General features: G+C 37.9%; 1 protein-coding gene across 17 annotated transcripts in view; it reads right to left on the bottom strand.

Annotated features, from left to right (window-relative positions):
- Positions 1-18,322: 18,322 nt before the first annotated feature.
- Positions 18,323-26,201, bottom strand: part of CAMK2D (calcium/calmodulin dependent protein kinase II delta) — a 321,165-nt gene continuing 313,286 nt past the window's right edge. For 11 of the 17 annotated variants that reach the window (XM_047854974.1, XM_047854975.1, XM_047854979.1 and 8 more), the window contains 4 exons: positions 25,196-25,290; positions 22,982-23,210; positions 21,449-21,544; positions 18,323-20,287 (listed from right to left, as the gene is read on the bottom strand). In XM_047854974.1, the coding sequence (XP_047710930.1) occupies positions 21,478-21,544; positions 22,982-23,210; positions 25,196-25,290 (391 nt within the window). In that variant the 3' untranslated portion in view covers positions 18,323-20,287; positions 21,449-21,477. Of the gene's footprint in view, positions 20,288-21,448; positions 21,545-22,977; positions 23,211-25,195; positions 25,291-26,201 lie in introns of those variants that run through there. The other 6 variants (XM_047854990.1, XM_047854989.1, XM_047854991.1 and 3 more) reach the window with 2 other exon arrangements.

Here is a 26,201-nt window from a genome sequence, read left to right as displayed (position 1 = left end):
TTTAAAAGATGCCCCTTGAGATCCATATCATGGTAGAGAAGGAGCAGGATAGCTAGACTAGTGATAATTGAGACTGTGTCAGTGTGACTTATATACATATTGTGGACCACAACTATGTTGTTTGTTCCAGGTGAACTTTGACATGGAAAGACATTGCTGCAAATAAAGAAATCATTTCATGGTTTGCTTTAGGAAATCCCCATTTATCTTTTCTTCCCCCAATTTAGACACAATAGCTCACTCATCTGGTCTCAATTACTACTAATAGCTTACTTATCGAAGCTTTGCTTCAAGACCTTCTTTTCACTTACACTTATAAATTCTATATTATATTAAATACTTTTTCTTGTCTCAAATTGTTCCCCACATTGAATGACTTGACTTAAATCGGTTGATCCAGACTGAAATCTATAAATATCCCACTCCTGACTTCTCCCTCTTGAGACACTGCTAAATCTCTATTAATATGGTAATTTCTCACACTGCAGTAAGTTCTTAAATTTTTAATTTTGTTTTAACAGACTATCCATGATATTGGGGGTTCAACAATTGAGAGGGAAAATGGGAGTCTCACAGCAATCATTGGTCCCTGGCAACATTGAAATCATGTGAGGTTGTGGCATTGTGAAACTCCTGGCACCGTCAGGGGGTGGGTGGTGGTGTTACTTGATTAGGTATTGAACTAACTCTCTAGTAGGGATTCCACCGTTCAGAATGGCCATATCCAAAGTGGGCAATAAATCCAAAGAATCCTTTGGTTCTATTGAACTTTCTGTTTGTGTAAGTTTTGTGGTTTCAGGATAATGCTTAATATTCAATGGCATTTTTGTTCAGGATTCAGGATTCTTTGGCAATACAAATCCCCCTCTCAAATACTTGGTAGATTCCTGTTCTTTTCGCTTCTGGGCAGTTACATTCCAGAACTTAAAAGTAGAGTTTTACCCCAGGCCTCATCCTTAGGCCTGCTTTTTTCCTTGACTTTTTTGCCAATGTCTTTCTCTTAATAGTTCCTATTTTATACCTATCTTAAAACAATGGGCTTATGTGGGAAGGAAACATCCTTATTCTGATTTTTGATCTAAGACTGAGTGACTTTTCTAACTGAAAAAAATAAAAAGCTTCTGATGTTAAAATCCTTTTTGGTCTATCTCTTTATGTTTGGGTTCTAGAATTATGCAGATTTTTCAATTGTGAGAAACCCCAGATAGTTGGATTCCCTCTATTCACCTTTACTTTTTGCTTACAAACTGGTCCATTCTTGCCTGAGCTCATTTTTCTTCTGATATCCTGCTAAGAACAGTCAGTATCAAGCTAACACAACCAACATTATAATTTAGAGCTACAAGCTTGGCCAGCCAAATCTTTTCAAGTCTATTGCCACTGCATAACACGACTCTCCATCCCTCCTGTGTCTTACAACGACTCTTTCATCCACTCAATGATGGCACATACTTTAGGATTCTGTTAAAACAGCATTCTAGTTGCACCAATTTTTAAGATAGAAAGAGATAAGCCTCAAAATCAGTATCTTACAAAAAAGTGTATTTCTTGGTCATCACACAGACCTATGTGGGTGTTACTGGTCAGCAAGTGACCTCCCCTGTAGAGATTTAGGGGCCTTTTATATTGTGGTTCTGCACCCTCCTGTTCTCTTTGCCACCCAGAGACTCAATCCTCATTCAGCCAGAGGATGGGGGAAAGAGAAAGTATAGATAGAATGCACAGCTGGTTTTTGAGGTGTTTGGTTTTAGAAGTGACATAGTGTTTGTGTTCACATTCCATTGGCAAGAAATAATCACATGGCCATAATTGCAAGATGATTGAGAAATGTAGTCCCTCACCAGGCAACAACTTTCCAGTAACACCACTGTACTTTGGAAGGAGAAGAAGCATTTGTGGTGGTGAATTAGTCATCTGCCACATTTTCTTTTTTAGAGAAAATTTCCTTTTGATCTGGATACTGGAATACTAAGTTTCTATGTTCACAACTCTACTAAATACCCAGTATTTCATTCATCCAGTACTTCATCCTCTCTTCTCCACATGCACTGTGACTGGCTTAGGAGTCTCCATCATTCACCTGGGTTACTGCATTAAATGCCTAGTTGAACCCTGTATTAGTTTTCTGTCACAGCTGTAACAAATAACCACAAACTTAGTGTCTTAAAACAACTCATATTTATTTTCTTGTAATTCTGAGAGGACTCTCCCTGGGCTAAAATTGGTGTGTACCTTATAGAGGTTCTCTGAAAGGTTCTGCTTCCTTGCCTTTTCTAGCTCCTAGAGGCCACTTGAATTCTTTGGTATATAGACCCTTCTTCCATTTTCAAGGTCAGTAGTATAGTCTACCATCTTCAAATCTCTCTTCTCTCTGTCTCTGATGTCTACTCTGTAACCTTCTCTAATCTTCCTTCCTTTTTCCTCCTTATAAAGACCTTTGTGATTATGCTAGGCCCACCTAGATAATCCAGAATAATCTTCCCATTTTAAGATCCCTAATTTATTCATGTCTGCAAATCCCTTTTGCCATGTAAAGTGACATATTCCCAGATTCTAGGGGTTAGGCTATGGACATCTTCAGAACTTTATTATGAATCCATATCTCTAATCATGACATATTTCAGTATATGCCCCACACTGCTGCTAGAATAACCTCCTTAAATACAGAACTAACCAAATAATTATTATTGTAACTTTTTTTTCTAAACAGTAGTATATTTTATTACTAAACTGGTAAATTAAAAAAAAAATGAGTTCTCAAAGCAACCTAACACATGAAGAATACAATGAGATTACACAAATTGGAGAAAATATATACTGGATTCGGAAGTATGAACATTTGCGTTTGTTTTTTTAATTTTTTTAACGTTTATTTTTGAGAGAGAGACAGAGTGTGAGCTGGGGGAGGAGTAGAGAGAGAGGGAGACACAGAATCTGAACCAGGCTCCAGGCTCTGAGCTGTCAGCACAGATCCTGACACGGGGCTCAAACTCACTAGCCACAAGATCATGATCTGAGCTGAAGTCAGATGCTCAACCAACTGAGTCACCCAGGTGCTCCAGAAGCATGAGCATTTGTAATTTCCCAGTCTACTTTGTTGTGTCCTATAACATATATAATATATATTTTTTAATTGAGGTATAATTGACATATAACATTTATTGGTTCCCAGTATACAACATAATTATTTAATATTTGTATATATTTAGAAATGATCCCCACAATAATTATAGTTAATATCTGGTCCATAGTTATGCATTTTTTTCTTGTGATGAGAACTTTTAAGATTTATTCGCTTAGCAACTTTTAAATATTCAATGCAGTATTAATACAGTATTAACTATAGGCACCATGCTGTATATTACATCCTCATAATTATTTATTTTATAACTGCAACTTTGTACTTTTGACCCCTTTACTCAATTTGTCCACCCCACCTCCTGCCTGTCAACTACAAATCTGTTCTCTGTATCTATGAACCTGTTTTGTTGTTGTTGTTGTTATAGATTTCACATATATGTGAGATCATATGTTATTTGTATTTCTCTGTTTATTTCATTTAGCATAATGCTCTCCAAGGCCCACCCATGCTGTTGCAAATGGAAATATTTCCATCCATTTTTATGGCTAAATAATATTCATGTGTATGTGTGTCTCTGTGTATCTCCACATCTTCTTTAGCCATGCATCTATTGATGAATACTTATATTGCTTTCAAATATTGGCCATTGTTAATAATGTTGCAGTTAATATGGCAGTGCATGTATCTTTTCTAGCTAGTGGTTTCACTTGCTTTGGTTAAATACCCAAAAGTGGAATTGCTATATCATATGGTAGTTCCATTTTTGATGTTTTGATAATAGCCATTCTAGCAGGTGTGAGGTGATATCTCATTATTGTTTTGTTTGCATTTCCCTGATGATTAATTAGTGACATTGACTATCTTTTCAGGCACCTGTTGACTACTTATATGTCTTGTTTGGAAAAATGTCCATTTAGATTTTCTGCTCATTTTTAAATTGGGTTGCTCTTTTGCTATTGAGTTATATGAGTTCTTTATATACTGGATGTTAACGCCTTATTGGGTATATAGTTTGCAAATATTTTCTCCTATTCAGTAGGTGGCCTTTTCATTTTGATGGTTCTCTTTGCTGTTCTGAAACCTTTTCGTTTGATGTAGTTTCAACTTGTTTTTTTTTTTTCTTTTGTTGCCTTTGCTTTCCATGACAAATCCAAAAATTATCACCAAGACCAATGTCAAGGAATTTACCATCTATGGTTTCTTCCAGGAGTTTTATGGTTTTAGATCTTACATTCAAGTCTTTAATTTTGAGTTAAGTTTTGCAATATGGTGTAAGATGATAGTCCAGTTTTTATTTTTTTCCATATGACCATCCAGTTTTCTCAACACCATTTATTGAAGAGACTGTCTTATCCCCATTGTACATTCTTGGCTTCTTTGTCATAAATTGACCAATGCATAAACCGTATATGCATCGGTTTCTTTCTGGGTTATCTATTCTGCTATATTGATCTATGTGTCTGTTTTTATGCTGAAATTATACTGTTTTAATTATCAGGGAGTATAATGCCTCTAGCTTTGTTCTTCTTTGTCAAGATTGCTTTGGCTATATGGGGTATTCTGTAGTTTCATACAAATTTTAGGATTATTTTATTTCTGTGAAAATTGCCACTGAGCAAAATAGGAATTTTATTGAATCTGTAAATTGCTTATGGATATTTTAACAATATCCTTTCAACGCATGAGCATGGTATATCTTTCCATTTATTTGTGTCCTTAGATTCTTTCATCAGTGACTTACAGTTTGCAGTGTACAGATTTTTCAACTCTTTGTTACAATTATTCCCAGGTATTAATTCTTTTGGATGCAATTATAAAGCATATTGTGTTATTAATTTACCTGTGTGATAGTTCACTCTAAGTGTATAAAAATATAATAGATTTTTTGTATATTGATTTTTTATCCTACAACTTTATTGAATTTATGTATTCTAACAGTTTTTTTGGGGGGTGGAATCTTTAGGGTTTTCTATATTTAATATCATGTTATCTGTAAGTAATGACCGCTTTTGCTTCTTCCTTTCTAATTTTGATGTCTTTTATTTTGTTTTCTTGCCTAATTACTTTGTGTAGGACTTCCAGCACTATGTTGAATACAAGTAGTAAGAGCGGGCATCCATATTCCTGATCTTTTAGGGAGAACTTCCAGATTTTCACCATTACGTATGTTATCTATGGGTTTGTCATATACGGGCTTTATTATTTTGAGATACATTCCTTCTATACCCACTTTGTTGAGAGTTTTAATCATAAATAGTTTTTTGAATTTCGTCAAATACTTTCCCTGCATCTATTGAGACAATCATATGATTTTTGTCCTTCATTTTGTTAATGTGGCATATCACATTTATGTGATGGCGTATGGCTTATCACACCTCAGGAATAAATCCTACTTGATTACCTTATACGATCCTTTTAATGTATTGTTAAATTTGGCTTGCTAATATTTTGTTGAGAATATCTGCTTTCATCAGGGATAATGGCCTGTAATGTTCCTTTCTTATGATGTGCTTGTCTGGTTTTGATATCAGGGTAATGCAGGCCCTGTAAAATGAGTTTGTAAACATTCATTCCTCTTACATCTTTTTTTTTCTTAAGAGTTTAAGAAGGATTGGTATTAATTATTCTTTAAATATTTGATAAAATGCATCAGTGAAACCATCTGATCCTGGACTTTTGTTTGTTGGGATGTTCATTACAACTCTTCAATAGCTCACTATTCATTATGTACAAGTAAATTGTGTTATTCTGAACATATGTGAGATAGCACATCTTTTGCTGATACTTCTGACAGATTAATCTGCCAAGAGAAAATTCTAAGCCACCATTCTCTCTAGTATTATTTCCTGATACCCTCCCTGCTTTTCTACTTTTTGCTCCAGCAGCACTAAACAACATGTAGGTTTCTAAATGTACAATTAATTTTTACTTTTATTTCTTGGTGAATGTTGTTCCACCTACCTGAATCTCCATTTTAGTTCTGCTCGCAAACTTCTATCAGTGCTTCAAATTTTAACATATGTATCCACTTATCTGGTCTTGGATATTTGCCTTCCTATTTCCAACTATTAATTTGCTCAATACCAGCACCCAAGCAGATGAACACGAGAGGAGAAACATCTTGCACTTTGCTGACTTACATTTGCAACCACAAACCCGAGTGGGTTCTTAGAACTTCCTGCTACTCCAACTACATTTCTCTAGCCTGTTCACTCTTGTCCTCCTCCCACCCCCAACAATATTTCCTACCTTCTCTTTGCTCCTCAAAAGCCCAATATCCTCTTTTCCATCTTCACAGTAAACTAAGGATTTTGCTTCCTATGTAATATGAAACAACATCAGAGAGAAGAGATTTTCATATGGCCCCTCCAATAACTTACAGTCTTGTCTGGGGTGAATTACTATTCTCCATATTGAAAGATCTACCAGTGCTCCCATCTAAGGCAACCCATCCTCTGAGGCACTGGATCTCATCTCCTCTCAACGACATTGCTCCTACAATTGTCCTCTTTCACTAATGTGTCACAGATGCAGAAGCTCCTAAACCCCAAGTTCAAGAAGCAGAGAAAATACACCAACACATGTCATAATCAAATTATGGTTATATTTTTCATCAAATTTGGGAATGCCGGCAATACCTTCTTAAAATGTTTTTTTCATTTCCTCCTATTTCCCTCCTTTTATAAAGATTTCAATTTTGCATATATTAGGCTGCTTGAAGCTGCTCACAGCACACTGATACACTGTTCCTGCTTTTTGAGTTTTTCTCTCCTTGCTTCATTTTGCCTAATTTCAATTGCTATGTCTCTAACTTCACAGTTTCTTTTGTAAGAATGTGCTAATAATTCCATCTAATCTACTTTAATCTCAGATATTATAGTTTCCGTATCTTGAAGTTTTTAAAAACTTTTTCTAAATATATTTGAATTTCTCTCCTTAACACATTCAGTTGTTTTTTATCTTAAACACATAGGATATAATAAATTTTGATGCCTTGTCTGCTGATGTTACCATTTACATTATCTCTGGATCTGATTCTTTCATTAATTTTTCTCCTGATGGTTCATGTTTTTCTGCTTCTTTGTATACCTGGTGACTTTTTTTTTAATGTTTCCTTATTTTGGGGACAGAGACAGAGTGTGAGTGGGGGAGTGGCAGACAGAGTGAGAGGGAGATACAGAATCCAAAACAGGCTCCAGGCTCTGAGCTGTCAGCACAGAGCCCAATTAGGGGCTTGAACTCATAAACCATGAGATCATGACCTGAGCTGAAGTTGGCCGATTAACTGACTGAGACACCCACGTGACCCCCTGGTGACTTTTATTGTATACAGACATAGTGAATTTGACCTTACTTATTGCTAGGTATTTTGTATTCCTGTAAATTATTCTTTTTTTTTTTTTTTCCTCAGGGTCAGTTAAGTTACTTGGAAACAGTTTGATCCTTTTTGAAGTTTATTTTCAAGATCCGTTAGGTGGGATCAGGAAAGACTTTAGGGCTAATTTTTTTCCCCACCATAGGAGTAAATACACTTTTGAGTACACTGTCTACTGCCCTGTGAAGGATTTTCTACTCTAATGAAAGCACTAATGACAGCACAAACTGTTCCCAGCCCTGTGGGAGCCCCAGGGATTAGCCTTTAGGTGTTTTTCCCCCAGCCTTCTCAGCTGAAGACTCAGGAGGACCCTCTGCAAATCTCCATAGCAGTTCTCCTCTTTCTGAAATTTTGTCTGGAAAATTCTATTTGCCTTGACCTCCTCGTCTCCTACTTCCCATCTGCTCAACTTAAGGAGACTACTGAGCAATGCTCGGACCCCCTTGTGCTATAGGCTGGAAACGCTCTTTAGGCAGGAAACTGGAGTAATCATTTTAGGGCTCACCTTGTTTCTTCCTGTCTCTCAGAGATCACTGTCCTGTGACACTTAATATACAGTGCCTGAAAACCTTTTTCATGTATTTCATCTGTTTTATAAGTGTTTCAGCAGGAGGGTAAATCTGTTCCTGGTACTCCATCTTGGCATATCTAGAGTAATTTGATTGCTTGGCTGCTTCTGCCTTCCTCCTCCATTCTCCAAATGTCATACTCAATACAGTTAATTACTATGTTTGGCTGCTCTTTTGCTCCCTGTTTCTGTCCAAATCTATTTCTCAGCTTATCTTACTGATCAGTGATAACTGGTACTTTGTTCTCATCCTACGTTTAATTAATTATTAAATATCTCTATTTATAACCATCACCATAAATGTATTGAGGGAGAGTAGGTTCCAAATGGTTTATTGGTTAAGCCTTCAGGAACATTACTACATGGTCAAAACTACTTTCATAATAATACTAAAGTCTTAACTACTACTTTTATTTTTCTCTAAAGATTGCACACTGGAGTTTTCTAGAAGCTGTGTGATGTGTGGTGACATCATTGTTCTAAGAGTTAATGGATGGTGTACTTGCATGTTATCATGTAATATGTATTTTTTTTTAATTTTTAAAAAAAAATTTTTTTTTTCAACGTTTATTTATTTTTGGGACAGAGAGACAGAGCATGAATGGGGGAGGGGCAGAGAGAGAGGGAGACACAGAATCGGAAACAGGCTCCAGGCTCTGAGCCATCAGCCCAGAGCCCGACGCGGGGCTCGAACTCACGGACCGTGAGATCGTGACCTGGCTGAAGTCGGACGCTTAACCGACTGCGCCACCCAGGCGCCCCTTAATTTTTTTTTTAACATTTATTTTTTTGAGATAGAGACAGAGCATGAACGGGAGAGGGTCAGAGAGAGGGAGACACAGAATATGAAACAGGCTCCAGGCTCTGAGCTGTCAGCACAGAGCCCGACGCGGGGCTCGAACTCACAGACCGGGAGATCATGACCTGAGCCGAAGTCCGCTGCTCAACCGACTGAGCCACCCAGCCGCCCCACATGTAATATGTATTAAATATGTATTAAATGTAAATATGTATTAAAACCTACTTGGTTTTAATTCATCATATAGCAAATCCTCCATGAAGATGTCAATTATTTTTAAAAGTATGAAGTGTCCTGAGACTAAATTGTTGAAGAAATCTTGTTCTAGACTTTATAAATTCATCCTTTTTCATTCCAGTTTTAAAATTGGCAATAACTATTCTTTGGGATTTCTTACTCTTAATAAGATTCACCATTAGATTGGATGCCATCTACAAACTGTCCATTTCCATGTTCTTAAAAATGAGAGATTTTTTTTTCTTTCTTATATTACTGCTAATATTGGTGTAATGGTTAATTTTCTGTGTCAACTTGACTGGGCCAAGGGATGCCTAGATATTTGATCAACATTATTCTGGCTGTGTCTGTGAGAATTTTCTGGATAAGATTAAGATTTGACCTGGTAGAATGAGTAAAGCAAATTGTCCTCCCTAATGTGTGTGGGCCTTATCCAATCAGTTGACAGCCAGAGTAGAACAAAAAGGCTGACCCACTAGTAAGAGGAAGCACTTCCTGACTGACTACTTTTGAGCAGGGACTTCAGTTGGTCTTTTCTTACTTTTGGACTTGAATTGAAACATTGGCTCTTCTTGGATCTTAAGCTTACTGGATTTCAGATTAGAACCATGTAGTTGGCTCTTCTGGGTCTCCAGCTCACTGACTGCTGATCTATGGAATTGTCAGCCTCCATAGTAATGTGAACCAAATCCATATAATAAGTCTCTTTTTATATAGGCAGAGAACCCTAATACAACCAATAGAACAAAAATTACAAGAGGATATTATAGTGGATCTTGGATCCTTTTGAGTTCTCATAATCATTTCTCCCCAGTCCATAGTGCCCAAATTGATAATCCAGATTAATTCCATCAGAACTCACAAGCTTGTCTAGGGAATGTGGCATCCCAAACATAATTAAGAGCAACCTAAATTATATCTAGGAAAATGTCAATTTTGAAGCTCAAGATGAGGTGAAAACAGAACAAAACAAAAGGACACTAAGCAGCAAGGCCCATGTACAGAAAGATCTGGAGAAGAATGTAATCAAGGGGCGCCTGGGTGGCTCAGTTGGTTAAGCGTCAGATTTCGGCCTAGGTCTGATCTCACTGTTCATGAGTTCGAGCCTCGTGTCCAGCACTGTGCTGACAGCTCAGAGCCTGGAGCCTGCTTGGATTATGTGTCTCCCTCTCTCTCTCTGACCCTACCCTGCTCATACTCTGTGTGTGTGTCTCTCTCTCAAAAATAAACATTAAAAAAAAAGAATGTAATCAAGTGGAAAGAACAGGCTGAGAACAGCATTTGAAAACTAAAGCAATGAATAACAACAGTGTTCTGAAATTTCCCTCCTATGTGGTATGTTGTCCTTCCAATGTGGTGACCAGGGTCTAACTGGTAGCTTAAGGAGCTGTGGATGATTGGACAGTGGAGAATACAGTGGACATGCAATGAGGAAACCTAGTAGTGTTTGCCACTGAGCGAGCTTGGATATGTGATTTAATCTCTGATAATATCTGCCCTATAAATCTGCTCTATCACTGTTTTTGTGAGGCTAAAATGGAATGGATTACTCAATATTTCTCCTCTGGTAGTTTCCCTAATAAAATAATCAAGTAGCAAAAAAAAATTAGCTATAAATATGCTCAATGCTTATTGTTCATATCATAAAAATAAGAAATAATCATGTTAAACAACAGGTAATTGATTAAATAAATGACATATCATTTAGATAAATAGATTAGTACGAGGCCACTAAAAGTAATGGTATGGGGGCATTGTTTTGAAATGAAATTTGTTATTATATGCTAATAAGTGAAAAAAGCAAGTTATATAAGAATATATAGTATGAGGGGCGCCTGGGTGGCGCAGTCGGTTAAGCGTCCGACTTCAGCCAGGTCACGATCTCGCGGTCCGGGAGTTCGAGCCCCGTGTCGGGCTCTGGGCTGATGGCTCAGAGCCTGGAGCCTGTTTCCAATTCTGTGTCTCCCTCTCTCTCTGCCCCTTCCCCCGTTCATGCTCTGTCTCTCTCTGTCCCAAAAATAAAATAAACGTTGAAAAAAAAATTAAAAAAAAAAGAATATATAGTATGATCTCTTTGTTATATGTACATAATTGGTGAACCAAACATCCCTTTTTCCTTTCTGCAGATGAAGATTGATAAGAACAAAAGATCCTTAGCATTTCAAAGCCTCTCTTGTAAAATAATAATTAAGGGCAATAAAGTTCTGTAATTTTTCTAGTTAACTTGAAGGAGAAGTAGGAATGAAATCAAACATGCTAAGAATGAGAAGGGACATTGATCATGAGCTGGCTGGCAAAGCATTTTGTTCCTATGTCCTGGAAGAATTAATAGTTGATCTTAGGAGGGTGTGGGTATTCATGCCTTTAACAGATATATTAAAAAACAAAACAAAACAAAAAAGAGTGGAGCACAGAGATGAGTTTAACCCAAAAGAAAAACTTGAGGTTTTGTGCTGCTGAGAATCTACAGCTTCAAAATTCCCTTTCTCTCATTCCTTCCTTCCTGTCTTGTGGCATTACATCATCAGCGTAGAAATCACATAACACAATACAAGGCCGGGATGCTTCTCTAGCCACTGTGTCTTCAAACCCTGGGAAAGGCTATTGCAGGAGGAGTAATGAATTGGTGGTGAGAGACCTCTTTCTGTGACTTCTCCCGAAAGCAGGATGTGTTTACTTGGGTAAGTTTTAAGAAGGAGTTTTGTGGCCTAAGCATGAATCAGAGGGCAGTGGAGCCAGGTTAAGAATGAGCGAGAAGCCCACAATTGCAATCTCCTGGCAAGGGGCTGTCTCTTTCTGGGAAGATTTTTATCACCATTCCTCTAATGTAAGAAGCACTTAATGGATGCTTCCCTCTGCTCTGGTTTCCTGCCTACAAGGGAATTTTTGTTTTATTTTCTTTCCCAGTCACCATTTCTTTATTTTTTTTTTCAATGTTTTATTTATTTTAAAGAGAGAGAGAGACAGAGTGTGAGTGGGGAAGGGGCAGAGAGAGAAGGAGACACAGAATCTAAATCAGCTCCAGGCTATTTTTTTTTTTTTTTTTTGTAATGAACTGAAAGAGGGGAATGCATGTGTGTGAACTCATTTGTTACTTTAAAGTCATCTTCTTCGCGGTGCCTGGGTGGCTCAGTCAATTAAGCATCCGACACTTGATTTTGGCCCAGGTCATGGTCCCAGAGTCATGGGATCGAGCCCTGTGTTGGGCTCCACACTGAACATGGAGCCTGCTTAAAGTGCTCTCTCTCTCACTGTCTCTCTCTCCCTATGCCCCTCTCCCATGCTCGTGCACTTTCTCTTTCACTAAAATTAAAAACAACAACAACAACAACAACAACAACAACAAAATGTCATCCTCTTAGCCATGCCCTAGAAGAAGTTCCTTCCTCACAGTTTAAACAATAGAGAATCGAGTTCTTTTGCTTGGGGTGAAAGGGCTATCATGAAAATATTAAAAAAGCAAATATGAGAGGAAGTTTAATTCTGAGAGTTAAGACTTTTCTTAAAAAAGACTGGTGATTAACCAACCTCATCTTCAGTAGGAGATGTCTCTGAGTCACCTATATTTGTAACAATAATACAAAAAGGAGCCTCGTACACATAAAACCACTTAATCACAAATCAGTTAGCTAAACACTTCCTCCCACACAGCAGCAAATTGTTGCTTCAGACCATGAGGGAACAGGTTATATAGACGAATTGCTTGTTCTTTTGTTCACTTTGCCAGGCAGTATCAAGTGGGTGGATGGTGAATAAGATCGTTGATGTTTACTTAGTTGTAACAGTCTCCCCCATTTTCCTAACTTTATTTAAAGTAATAAAAAAAGAAAAGCAGAACTGAAGAAGATTAACCAGTAAATGTGGTTTTGGGCACCAAGTAGTCTTCACTTTTTTTTTTTAATTTTTAAAATTCTATTTCGGGGTGCCTGGGTGGCTCTGTCGGTTGGGCGTCCCTTCGGCTCAGGTCATGATCTCGCAGTCTGTGAGTTCAAGCCCCACGTCAGGCTCTGCGCTGACAGCTCAGAGCCTGGAGCCTACTTCAGATGCTGTCTCCCTCTCTCTCTAGCCCTCCCCCACTCACACACTGTCTTTCTCTCTCTCTCTCAAAAATAAAATAAAAATGTAAAAAATAAATAAAATTCTATTTAAATCCAAGTGATTCATCACTTACATATAACACCCAGTGCTCCTCCCAGCAAGTGCCCTCCCTCCTTAATGCTCATCATCCATTTAGCCCATCCCCCCACCCAAACACCCTGCTTGTTCTATGTATTTAAAAGTCTCTTATGGTTTGCTTCCCTCTCTCTTTTCATCTTATTTTCATTTTTTTTTTAAATTATTGAATTTCAGGCAGGGCAAGGAGGGTATCTGGAAGAGGCAGGATGTAATTGTGGTTTAATGGGTCCTTCTTGGGACCAGAGTTCCTGGAAGAAATTCAATTGGAGTGAAATGATTAAACTTTCCTAGTCCCCAAGACTTATGTGCTGAAAGCACTCTCCAGCACTGAACCGACTGGGCAAATCAGGAACACACAACACAAGTAAATGTACCAGTGGGTGAGATGTAGAGTTTGGAGACTATGCTTTATTTTCTCATATATTTCCATCCCTCTCAGGACATGCACAAAATAGCAGTTTTATAAGGGACAGTAAAAACAAATTTATACCTACTATACTGGACAATGTTGGTTCCCAAAATCTTTTGTTAAAAAAAAAATGGGCAACGCAAACTGGTCTCTATCCACATATCCATCCTTCCGTGACCACCCATAAAGAAAGGTGGCCCACTCGTAGCTCCAGTTTTAGTCCTTAAATCAGGCTAAGCTGAATAAGTTATGGCAGTTGGGCCAGTTCTGGACCAACTGGGCTACTAGGAAATGTGTCTTTGCTGGGGGGGGTGGGGAATGGAAGAGAGAGGGTATGATCCCTTCCATTGGATGTTCTCCTGTCTGGATATGACACTACGAACCAAGTCCTGCATTTTGGGACCATTAGGTCTCTTCACCTGGAGTACAAAGTTTATGCTCTAGAAAGGGCAAGATAAAAAAAATGGGTAGAACCTGGTTCTTTTTTTATGTTGTTGATCACTGGAGCTAACAACACTGGATCTCACTCATCTATCTTTTTTTCTGTAAAATAATGTATTTTCTTATTATTTAAGATGTTTGAAATTAAGTTTTCTGTTCTTTGTGCCTAAAAATTTCCAAATTTGTGCACAGATGCTAAAAATTCCAGTTTTTTTTCCCCTAAGTAATTATGTAGGCAATTTACAACCTCTAGGATTTCACTGAGGCAACTTTTAAATGGGCTGGGAGCTTCAGCTTTTCTAACTGTAAAAAAAGAGGGCAGTTCATTAATTTTTTTTTGTTCAACTACATGTACTTATCAAGCAGCTTAATAAAGGCCACTCTAAGGACTTGGATTTTTACTCTGAGTGATAAGGGAAATTATTGGATGGTTTTGTGCACAGAAGTGACATGTTTTGGCTTATAATAAGCTCATCCTAGCTGATTCATTAAGAGTAAAGAGAAGAGAGAAAAGAATAGAAGCTGAGAGACCAGTGAGGGGGATAGTCCGGTACTATAGAGAATATGATGGTGATTTGGCCCAGAGACGTGGCAGAAGGCATTGTGAGAAGAGGTCACACTCTGGTTCTATTTTGGAGGTAAAAGTGAAAGAATTTCAAATAGAAAAGAATTAGAAAAGACACCAGGATGTCTGGCCTGATCAAAGGAAGAATTGTGTTGGCAATTACTTGAGATCTGGAAAGTACTGAGGGAAGCAGGTTTCGGTATACTCTCAAGAGCTCAGTTTTGGACATTTTACTTTGAGATGCCTGTTGGATCTACACTGTAGATTTCAAATAGGCAGCTGGATCTCAATGTTTAGAATTTAGGGCAGTTATCCAGGCTGGACACATATACTTGAGAATCAATATAATCTAAAGCCATTGAAATCGCATGTTAATTATCCTGGGAGTATGTGAAGACCTAAAAAAAAATTCCAAAATTACAAGTCAAGTTGATGAAAAGACAGAAGTTAGAGATTGGATAGGGGCATCTAGGATGATAGGAAGAAAATCAGCCAAGTGTATTGTCCAAAAGACAAGAGAAATATATTTCAAGATGGAGAGGGTAGACGACTTGACAGATCAAGTAAAAGGAGAACTGAGAGTCGATCCCTGGAATTAACAGGGTGGCCACAGAAGACTAGGAAAAACTTGCGAGGCAATAAAGGCAACTGGAGTGGGTTCAGGAGGAATGGGAGGGAGAAACTGCAAATGGCAAGTTGGGACAGCCCTTTCATGGAGTCTGTCTACTAAGGGAAGAAGTAGGCATCGGTGGGGACAGCTAGCAGGGAGGAAATGCTTTATAATGATGAAGTGGGGAGAGTTGCTAGAGAGACATCTATGAGTAGGTGTGGGGGGGGGATGGGTGTTTGGCAGGTGCCTAAACTCCTTATTCTCACCACTGGAGACAAGGCAGGGTGTGCAGAAAGAGCTGCTGAGACAGCTTCATTTCTTGCGGTGAAATGGAAGCAGGGTCCTCCACTGAGTGACGATGGGGAAGGAAGAGTTGGAAGTGGAAGATGGTAAGGAAAGTCTGACCTCACTCGTGGAAGAGTGGGAGAAAATGGACTAGGTAGGGAAATACAATTCCTGGGCAGCCACGAGGATCTGTGAGGGGTGTGAATGGCTATGATTGTAGAGCAGGACTTGTCAGCAGTGTTGGATACTTTCCTTCAGTCACATTCAGCAGCCAGAGCATGAGCATGGCTCACACAGACAGATGGATGTTAACTGGTTGTGGGTTTCCAGGTGAGTGAGAACGGAGGAAGGAGCAAGGGAGTTTGTAAATTCAGACTACATTATGTGTTAGTGGCTGAGTCAGGCCCTTTGGCCTTAGGGTAAATTGCCACCCCTGCATCCCAAAGCAGTTTCTGAATATCTAATTATAGACAGAACATTGCTAGGATTTATATAAATAGTTCACACCTATCCTGTGCTGCCTATATAAACCTGGCAATAAAAATTACCTGACAGTTCTTGGCCATTCAAGACTTTGAGAATGGGGTAAATTATCTTCCATGAAAAGAGCCCGCGTTCTTCCTTTAATATCTCAAATAGTACCTCAGAAAAAAATTTGTGCTTTGGATTTATTTTTGTGGATCTCCATTTTCTTGTTTAAAATGAAGTCTAAATAATTCTGGGTACTTTAGCTGGAGAGACCTACTAGGAAGACAGCTGCCTAAGGAGTATGGTTCAGGGATACGAGGAGCACCCCCTCTGTAAACCCAGCAGGCAGCCCAGGCCTGCTTGCTGAAGCCTGAGGTGTCAGTACAAGTGCTGACTTTAAAAAGGGGTTAAAACTCCAGTGTCTGCAGGAGCTGGCAGCAGACAGGAGTGGAGCATTTGTGGGCGGGGACAGGCTAAGCGCTTGGTCTCCTCTAAAAGAGGCTTCAGCTTTTCTGTCACCACAAATGAACACAGGATGCAAAATCTTACAAGTTTTCCAATTAACCCAGAAATCATGACTTTGATATGAAACCTCCGATTTTAAAATGTTGGCAACATTTTTTTTTTCCTCAAAAAGCTAAAAACCTTTTTTATGGGCAAACCAGAAGAGTTTGACTTGTAAAGTAGTAAAAGCCTCTAAAACTGTAAATCCTTCTGGGGTAAGACTGAATTTCATCAATGTTTCCTATTGGAATCTATGGGAGAACATTAAAGCCTACTTCTGAGAATTGGTTTTGTTTGGGAAAAGTAGGAATACTCTGAATGCTTCACGCCGCTGTCTCAGCCAAGGTGGCTTATCCCTGCTTATTGCTCACATCATGGATACATGGTCTAGTATACTGATGTTTATTATAACCTTTTTATATATTCTCACTTCTTAAAATCTGACAAAAGATTCCATGAAAACAGTGAAGGAATTCTAGATATCAGTAGAATTTTATTTAATGAAATCAAATGTCGTGCCATCTACGTTTACCCCTACCTTATATATGATTATTTCTACAAGGATTCAGACTCTCAGTTACTTAAGATTAAGATTCCTTGAGAGTTTTCCTAGAATAAACTGATTTGCTTCATTTCATTTTCCCTGCTTTTGGCTAGATGACTACCTTATTCAGTATCTCTCATCTTCCTGCTGAGATTCGATATGAATATATCCTTAGCAATATTCGTAAACCAGCATTAAGACAGCAGCCCATAAGAGTGTTATACTCCCCTGAGTAAGGAATGGGGACAATGTGAGTATTAATATCAGCAACCGTAATAGTTATAGCTGCTACCATTTAATTATTACTCTGGTACTTCGTACTCATCATCTCTAGTCCTCCTAATACCCCTATTAGATTGGCATGATTGTCCTCATTTTACAAATATAAGCTCAGAGGGAAGAGTTAGCATGCTCAGAGTACCAAAGACAATAGTGACAGAGGTAAGCATTATACCCAAGATTGTCTGGTTGACTGCATCTTGAGGTTCCCATTTACAATTTGGCCACAGTTCAAAACTATTAATGGCTTCTCCCTTGTTGGCCCTCTTTGAGTTTAGAGATAAAAAAATGAATATACAGCTCTTGCCTATAGAGATATTATGCTCCACAGTGAAGACACAAAGATGTATCTTCGAAACCATGTGGCTGGCGGGAGGCAGACCCAAACTACAGCTGGTATTGAGAGAACGAGCAAGCTTAGAGTGTGGTCGAGGAAAGTTCAGTCAGGTGGGTGATACTCTAAACTGTTTAGGAATGAGTAAGAATTAGGTTGAAGAAATAGGGGAAGAATGTTCTAGGTGAAATACAGCATAAATAGATGTGTGATGTTTGCGGTCAATTGAAAGGTGGTATACTCGCATACATGTAAGCAGGAGATGAGGTGCTTACTGTAGACTGGAAGCGACATTGAAATGGTATACAGTTAGAGTTGGCTTAAAAAAGGAACATCCTAGCAGCCAAGTGAAGGATGGAACAGAAGACACACTTAGCAATTTCAGGATTCTTGTTTTTAACTACTTTGTTCTCAGAAAAATTTTCCTAGGAGAGACTTACTTTGGACATATATACTAAATTAACTTGCCATTATTACCAAGTGCATTGTTAAAAGGAAGCACAGTTCAAAAATTTCATCTTTGCATCAAAGGTAAATTGTTATGAATTAATGAGACCACGGTAAGACACACGGCCGCTGGCACTGGCCAGCATCGTGGATGCATCAATACGGTACCTCTTCTTAAGAAATAAAGATGGAAACATTGTCAGCAGAAATCACAAATTTATTAACTCTTAAATATATCAATCAGTCATTTACCATTATGGCAAGAAATATATACAGTGTCCCATGGTAAACTGCAGTGTTTCAAAATGATAGAAGATAATAAATGTGTAATTCAGTTGTGGTGGAGAGAACAAATCACAATTTCCTCACATCTTAGTGCGGAAGACAAACTTGATCTATGGTAATACTTCAACACCACATGCTAAGTTAGAAGTGTAAAAAAAAACCACTATACCTATTATTTTTAAAATACATGTATGCCACGTATAGCCGCTTCACAAAAAGGTAGAAGAAATCAAAAAGGGAAAAACGAGGCCATTACTTTTCACAGATCTCATTGGCAGGTTAACATGGCTCAATACATTTACTGTATATATTTATTTTAAATATATATTTTTAAATCGTGTAATTATCAGAAAAGCTTCAATCCATCTACCATACATCCACTAGCAACAATATCTAAAGTGATTAGTAATCAACACAGAAAGGTGAAATGAGAGAAAGAGGGAGGGTTGTTTTTTGTTTAGTTTTTTGCTTCTGCTTTAAAAATAGGCTTCGGAAGATTGTGAATTACTATTGTTAAAATAATGCTGATGAAGATACCATGCACTAGAAAGCATTTCAGGGAAAAGAAACTGCCTCACAGGAGTTGAGAAAACAAAGGAGAAATGAGAAGCACAAAGAAAATCCAGGCATTTCCCTTTTCTTTTTAAACTGGAAAATCCTAACTCCTCACAGGAAGATAATGTCACTGACACAAGAGAGAAGCTAAGAAAGCACACGCCACAAAGATCAAGTTCTAAACACTTAGGAGAATGGAAATCACTTGCAGACCTCTCTGACTTTAGAAAACTAGCCAGTGGTGAAGCAGGAGGGGCCCAGTCCACAAGGCAGAACTAAGTGCCTTTGCACAAAACCCTGATCCACTACAACTTGGTTTTGTCCTTGCAAGTCCCCTAATTAGTAAGACACCTCTCAGGTAAACTAGGAACTCCCTGCTTTTACCTAAGTTTAAATAATTCTAATACCACCAACATAGGCTGTAGTTTGGACACAGGGATTCTAAGCAGAATTAAGAACGTTTAAAATCTTGACAACGTTTTCAGGGTCCTAAAGATGATAGGAGTGCTAGTTTAGTTACCGCCATTATGCAAATTTCACTTTCCTTTCTGTCTAGTAGTGTGTGAGAAAAGACAGAAGAGGATGGAGAAAAAGGAAGCAAACAGCAAAAAGTGAGATCAAATGGAGAAAACAGAGCACATAGGTGAGAAAGGAACAGGAAATACAACAAATTCACAACTGTGAGTATATCCTAAAGTGATCACACGTAAATTATGTGAATTTTTCCAGTTTACGATTTGAGCAAAAACAGCATGACTTTATCTTGCTTCCACATTCTTGAGTGATTTTGTTCACATATCAACCTACTTTAATTGTTAAAGAGCAACAAAGCTTTCAACCAGGATCCCAGGATCACACTAGGAAACTGAAAGTTTTTTTTTCCTGTTTGTTTTTTTTTCTTTTTTTTGCTTTTTGTTAAACAAACAAGCCAAAACTGATTAACAGCAAAGAGTTTTAAAAATTTATGTTTCTCTTACAAACTGTCATTCAGCGAACAATAATTTTGAAGTCTGTTAAATCTTGGCATAAACAGAAACTTGATGAATAGGTTGTATTTGGAACATTGTGGAATTTTTTTTGACCTCCCTCTATTGTTTGCCAACAGTAATTTAAGTTTGCATGGAACATCCCCCTAGTTGAAGTGTAAACAATGTGTGGGAAGGAATATATGACAGGATGATGTATCACATATGCATTACATGTAGGACCTTCACAACTTCATGCACTCAGAAACATGCATGAAGAGGAGGAGAGGACGGCCCAGGGTTCCCATCCAGGTGCCTTGAGAACAAGAGAATGCAGAAGTGGCACTGTTGACATTTAGCTGAAAGAAAGTGGGGGAGGGGGGAGGGAGAAATAAGTTACACCGTTTTACAAAACATTGCCAAATTGTTTTGCCAAAGATGTGACTAGGGTACAATTTTATACGTTAGCTAAATTAATTGAAAATACAATGTATGAGATCTTTGCTTGCAAAAGATGAAATACACGATGTTAAGCAGAAACAAAATTAAAATAGATAACAACAGCATTAATTTTCTCTCAACTTTGTCCACACAGAGCTAAGCTGAAAACAGAAACAGGAACCCAGGCTTCAATCACATTATTGAATATAAATATGCATTGTAAGCATTCATGTTTTGTTAAAATGAAGTTTAAGTTCATCCTTAGCTTTTGTCATCATTCTTAGGCTCCTTGGAAAGTTAAACCTAGAAGTCAATTTAACAAGGAATATAGCCTCAAAAGTAGATGAAACATAATGATTTAATTGGAGGGTTTTTTTTTTTTTTAATCCAACTGCTGGAGCACTATTTGTTAAAAGCTCTGATAAGGTTCAGTGCTTTGAGTGGAGAAAATATTCACAACATTACCACATATATCTGGATCCTAATCCAAGTTAAGAAATAAATCTTAAAAAACAACACAGGCATGAATTTAATTACAGTCAACTTTCAATTATCCTCTGGAATTACCTACTATGTGAGTTTTAAATTTCAGCTTGACTTCCTCTTGTGGCCTGTGCTCATGGTCAAATACTATTATACTCAGTCAGGCACAGCAAATTAATTTATAAATTAACCTTAGTCAAGTGCTTAACAGGAATTACCACCTCTAGAAAAATGGACACCAAAAAATCCTACAGCTTGTTATAAATTAGGTCTGGATAATTGAGAGTTGTGAGAATTGACCCAGACATAATGGACTTTTAAGGCGAGAACTCCAGGATATTCTAAAATGCCAACATCCATATGCTAAGGCTCTTCTCAGAGCTTATTACCTTTAAAACAAGGGTTATGCTACAAAATGAGGCCAAACATTAGACTCAAGAGCTCATGCAAAAGTGCTATAAATTTCCAAAGACCTTTAATATTTTCCATTGAATACAATGCAAAAGAAAATATTCTTAAAGGGAAGAAAAACAGCCATGCAGCTTTTTAGTCATTAGCTCCATTCACAAAGTATCCCGGAGCAGGATGTTACTTACAAGACCCATATGTGAATGGTTTTCAGGCCTTAGATGTTTTGCCACAAAGAGGTGCTTCCTGAGAAGTTTTCTTTCCCATTTGGAATACAGGATGGCCTATTAAGAGAAGCCCCATTTAAGCCATTTGGCGTAAAATGAAGTTTTCTTAAATAGGCTCTATCCCATAAACACTTGAGGGAATTGTAGAAAAACCTTACCCTCTAGTACTGTATGATTATAATCCCTTCCATATTAACTGTCAATTAGTGCTGTACCTCTTTGGGGTAAAAAACACACAAGCATGGGTATCTTCATTATTATATTCCTCTTGTCATTCTCTTCATTACATAGCTATCTATTTTTCCTTCATCTACTTTTTATAAATCCAACAGTGATAAGTAATTATTAAGGCTATAGAGAAGGTCTTTGAAAACCCCTGTGGTACATTAAACTGAGAAATTTTGATAGATTCTCTGGAGTTGAATGGCTGTTTGTATAAACTTGACTCCCCATCCTACTCCCTTCTGAATATTAACAGGTGATCCTGGTGAGACAATTTGGAATGAGACCAACATTAGGTCAAACTTCTGAGTCTAAACTCTCCTTGTTTTCATCTCATCCCTTCACTGACACAACCTTATTTCTCATTAATATTCCCCTTTACTCCAGTTGGAGCCAGCCTTCCTTATCCATAATCCTCTACCATACAAAGCTAACATCCTGACATTGTCCTTTTCTTATGATATTCCTGGACTATCTTCCATTTGCTCTATGTCTCCAAATTCCACTTGGAATTTGGACAAGGTCTTAAATGATATATTCTGTGCAAGATATACTTCTAAACTACTGTGAACAGTTTGTTACATTGGTCATTCATTCCATTCTACTCTGAAGTTGATTGCAAACCTCGTAATTTTTCTTTGGTATCAATCATAAGTTGATTTCTAAACTAGAATATAAGTTCCTGGAAGACAATTATCTTTTACCTTGTATTTTATCTGGCATAAGTTAATCACCTAGGAGATGTGCAAGAAATAGTTGTCTAATTATTGATTGGAAGAGCAAACATAACATCTGAGGTAGAGTAGCATAGTGAGGAAGACACTGAAATATCTGTTCCTTGTATTTTGAATGCTGTGTTTATAAATTTCTTCTAATACCTGTTAACTGAGCCCAGTAGATCATGTATAAAGGTTCTGATATGATAATGGTCATTTTAGAAACGCCTCCTTATTTTTTCCTCCCACATCACCTTCCTCTGCCAATTGTGACAATGAAGTCACAAATAGTTTGCCGTATTACGTGATTTAAGAAAAAGAAACCAGCTTGCTGGGGTATCCTCCAGTTTCTATTATACGTGTGTTTCAACCCCCAAACAGCTGGTCTAGTTGATCTTTCTAGACAGTTATAATCTATTTCTCCTTAAACATTCCCACCGATGTAACTGACTTCCAGTGTTAAACAACACTATGTCATGTCATTAACAATGGAATAAGTAAAAAACACTGGCCATGGGTATATTAACAAAGAAGCTGACAGACTGGAAATATTTACTTGATGGGTACTGTTGGCGACCCAGAGCGATGAAAATGAACATTCTGCCACTTTCCATCCCGGCGGTGCCACACACGGGTTTCTTCTGACTGCATTGTCTTTGGCATCCCGCTGCCATCCATGTACTGTGTGAGCCTAATGTACGCTATGCAGGCAGCATCATCACCTACCAGGTGTACATGGGGGTTCAGGATAATAGTGTGGATTGGTTTATTGCTTTTGGACAAAGCTGAAAGAGAATAAAATGAAAACAAAACTTAGTTACTACATACAGAAAACCAAAACCAGTAACTTCGTCTGGGGCCAATGAATGCAATGCCATTCATTCATTCAACTACTAATTGTTTGAGTCCCTGGCACTGTGCAAAGGAAAAGAGAAAGGAAAAAAGAAAGAGCAAAAGTAGATAGTCATTATTTTCTTTGTTTACCTTCATAGAGAAGTTGTCACTCTGGAAACTCAGGGACACACAAAGCTGAAGGTGAAGAGGTGTATTTATTTATAATGGGAAGTGGTTAAAAACAAAAGCTATACTGGGGCACCTGGGCAGCTCAGTCGGTTTAGCCTCCGAGTTCGGCTCAGGTCATGATCTCACAGTTTGTGGGTTTGAGCCCCACATCAGGCTCTGTGCTGACCGCTTGCTCAGAGCCTAGAGCCTGCTTCGAATTCTGTGTCTCCTTCTCTCTCTGCCCCTCCCCAGCTCACGCTTTGTCTCGCTGTTTCTCAAAAATAAATGTAAAAAAATAAAATAAAAACAAAAGCCATGATACAAATAGAGAGGTAGAGGGCCTGGCCCAGATGCATGGAGCAGTTGAGAGGATACCCTGTGGTCTTGTTCGTTTTGTTAGTTAATGAAATACATGGGACAAGGAAATATATCAAGTATCATGCTTAACTGACTGAGCCACCCAGATGCCCCTAAAATGCTTTTTATTTATTTTTGAGAGAAAGCAAGAGAGCAAGTGAGGGAGAAGAAGAGAGAAAGGGAGACAGAGGATCTGAACTGGGCTCTGTGCTGACAACAGAGAGCACAATGCGGGGGCTTGAACTCATGAACCCTGAGATCATGACCTGAGCTGAAGTAGGACGCTTAACCAACTGAGCCACCCAGGTGCCCCTGATGTTATTCCTTTAGATCACTAAAACAGGTTAAACTGTTTTACCTGTTACGCAAACCTCTCTCCCATTTTCAGAAAAGATCTGAGTAAATTACTAAATGCTACAGTCACATAAAAAAGAATATCCCATTATGAAGAATATGTATTTATGGTAAGTAATGACATATAGTTTCTGTTGAAGTAAGTTAAACATTTAAGGGGTTAATTATTCTTTTATTAGTGATGAGATGGTGTCGATTGAGAACCAACTGGAAGAAACATTATGAGAGAATCAGGAAATTTACTGAAGCTTTGTTAAGGCCAATTTACCACATAATTCTTTCCTTGCAAATGCCTAGTGACTATGTAAAAAAAAAAATCATTAAACATACTTTAAATTAAAAACCCATGCCACAGCAGACATTCCTGTCAATGCTTATAATTATTGGAAATGAATTTGATTATTCTAGTCCTTGCTACACTTCCTCTTTAATTTGATGAATTCACTCTATGTATCATGCAAACAAAAGACAATTCCTAGTCTTCAGGTGTAAGGAAAGGAAAGATAAAAGGAATTTCTGGTTTACACTTTTTTTGATGATCTCAAGGATCTCAGGAGTTTCTTTTGCTACTATCTCTGAAATGTGGCTATTTCCTCTAAGACCAAATTCTTATAGTGAAAACTGAAAAATTTATTTACCCGATCACTCATCTTCAGGTACATTTCACTTTGAAAATGAGCACTATGCTTGAAAGCACCCCTTTATGTCAAATATTCTGATATGCTCTGGTGTCTTTTACTTTTTTGTACATAAACAATGTTTTATGAAAACTTATTTTTTTGGTAATTCATTTTGCAGCTTATATATACATTTGCTGGGACTTAGCTGGGGTACGTTCCATCAACATTACCTTTTATACAAAATCAAAGAGTTTCTAAAACACCAAAACTTTTAAGCTTGTCATTTTTTTTTCAGTTTCAAATATGAAAAGTGTTATGATGTAAAATACTGGACTAAGGTGAAAATTCTCATTATAGAATAGAGAAAAGCTATAAATTTAAGAGAAATTCAAAGAGAAATTGGAAAAGGCATGTTATTAAATTTAGAATAAATGTACCATTTTCAAAGTAGAATCGGTGAAAGTCCATCCCTTCCACTAAATTACCCAAAGCTTCAGGTTCAAAAGCAGTAAGGCCCGGGTCACAGATTTTTCTGTAGGGGAAAAAAAAAAAAAACATAATGAAAATAACCAATACATGGGTTAATATGTTTTGTTTATATAATATAATATACTTTGTTTCACACATATCCAATCTTATTTATCAACTCTTATTTTTCACTGGAAGGAAAGAGTCTTTAAAAAACATAAAAATATAAAATTTCTTTCACAGGCCTTGGCAAGGTGAGTTGAGGAGCAGATGCTATCAAAGCATTTTGCAGGGAACTCTGATAGGCGCAAGATAACACAGCAAGTTCCAGCAGATGATAACTAGACTTCTTTAGGAGTCTCCTTTTTAAAATTTCTGCTTTTTTACATTTCCAAGATGAATTCTCTAGGCTTTCTCCAGTTTTTCCTCTTATTTTTAATTTTTTAAATGTTTGTTTATTTTTGAGCATGAGAGAGCGTGCCTGAGCACAAGCAGGGGAGGGGCAGGGAGAGAGGGAGACACAGAATCCCAAGCAGGCTGCAGGCTCCGAGCTGTCGGCACAGAGCCCGAACTCACAAACTGTGAAATCATGACCTGAGCCAAAGTCATATGCTTAACCCACTGAGCCACCTAGGCGCCCCATGTTACTTTTATTTTTTTACACTTGATCTTAGCCAAAAGGCCGAGAAGTGATTTTACTCTTAAGTTGTCGGAGTCCAATACACTCTCCAAGTCCTACAAAATCAACATTGGCTCTGAAACTAAATAATTTTGGAACAACTTTTGACACCTTCTACATTCATTGATTTGAAAGCATATATCACATCCTGTACTTTCTGGAAAAGCTGTTTTTAAAGTTTATTTCACTTGGGGTGCCTGGCTGGCTCACTCGGTTAAGAGTCCCAACTTCGGCTTAGGTCGGCATCTCGCGGTTTGTGAGTTCGAGCCCCACATCGGGCTCTGTGCTGACAGCTC

Source organism: Prionailurus viverrinus, chromosome B1, assembly GCF_022837055.1.
Source record: "Prionailurus viverrinus isolate Anna chromosome B1, UM_Priviv_1.0, whole genome shotgun sequence".
NCBI lineage: Eukaryota > Metazoa > Chordata > Mammalia > Carnivora > Felidae > Prionailurus > Prionailurus viverrinus.
Note: the sequence above shows the minus strand (reverse complement) of the source record. Positions and strands in the feature narration are given on the sequence as shown.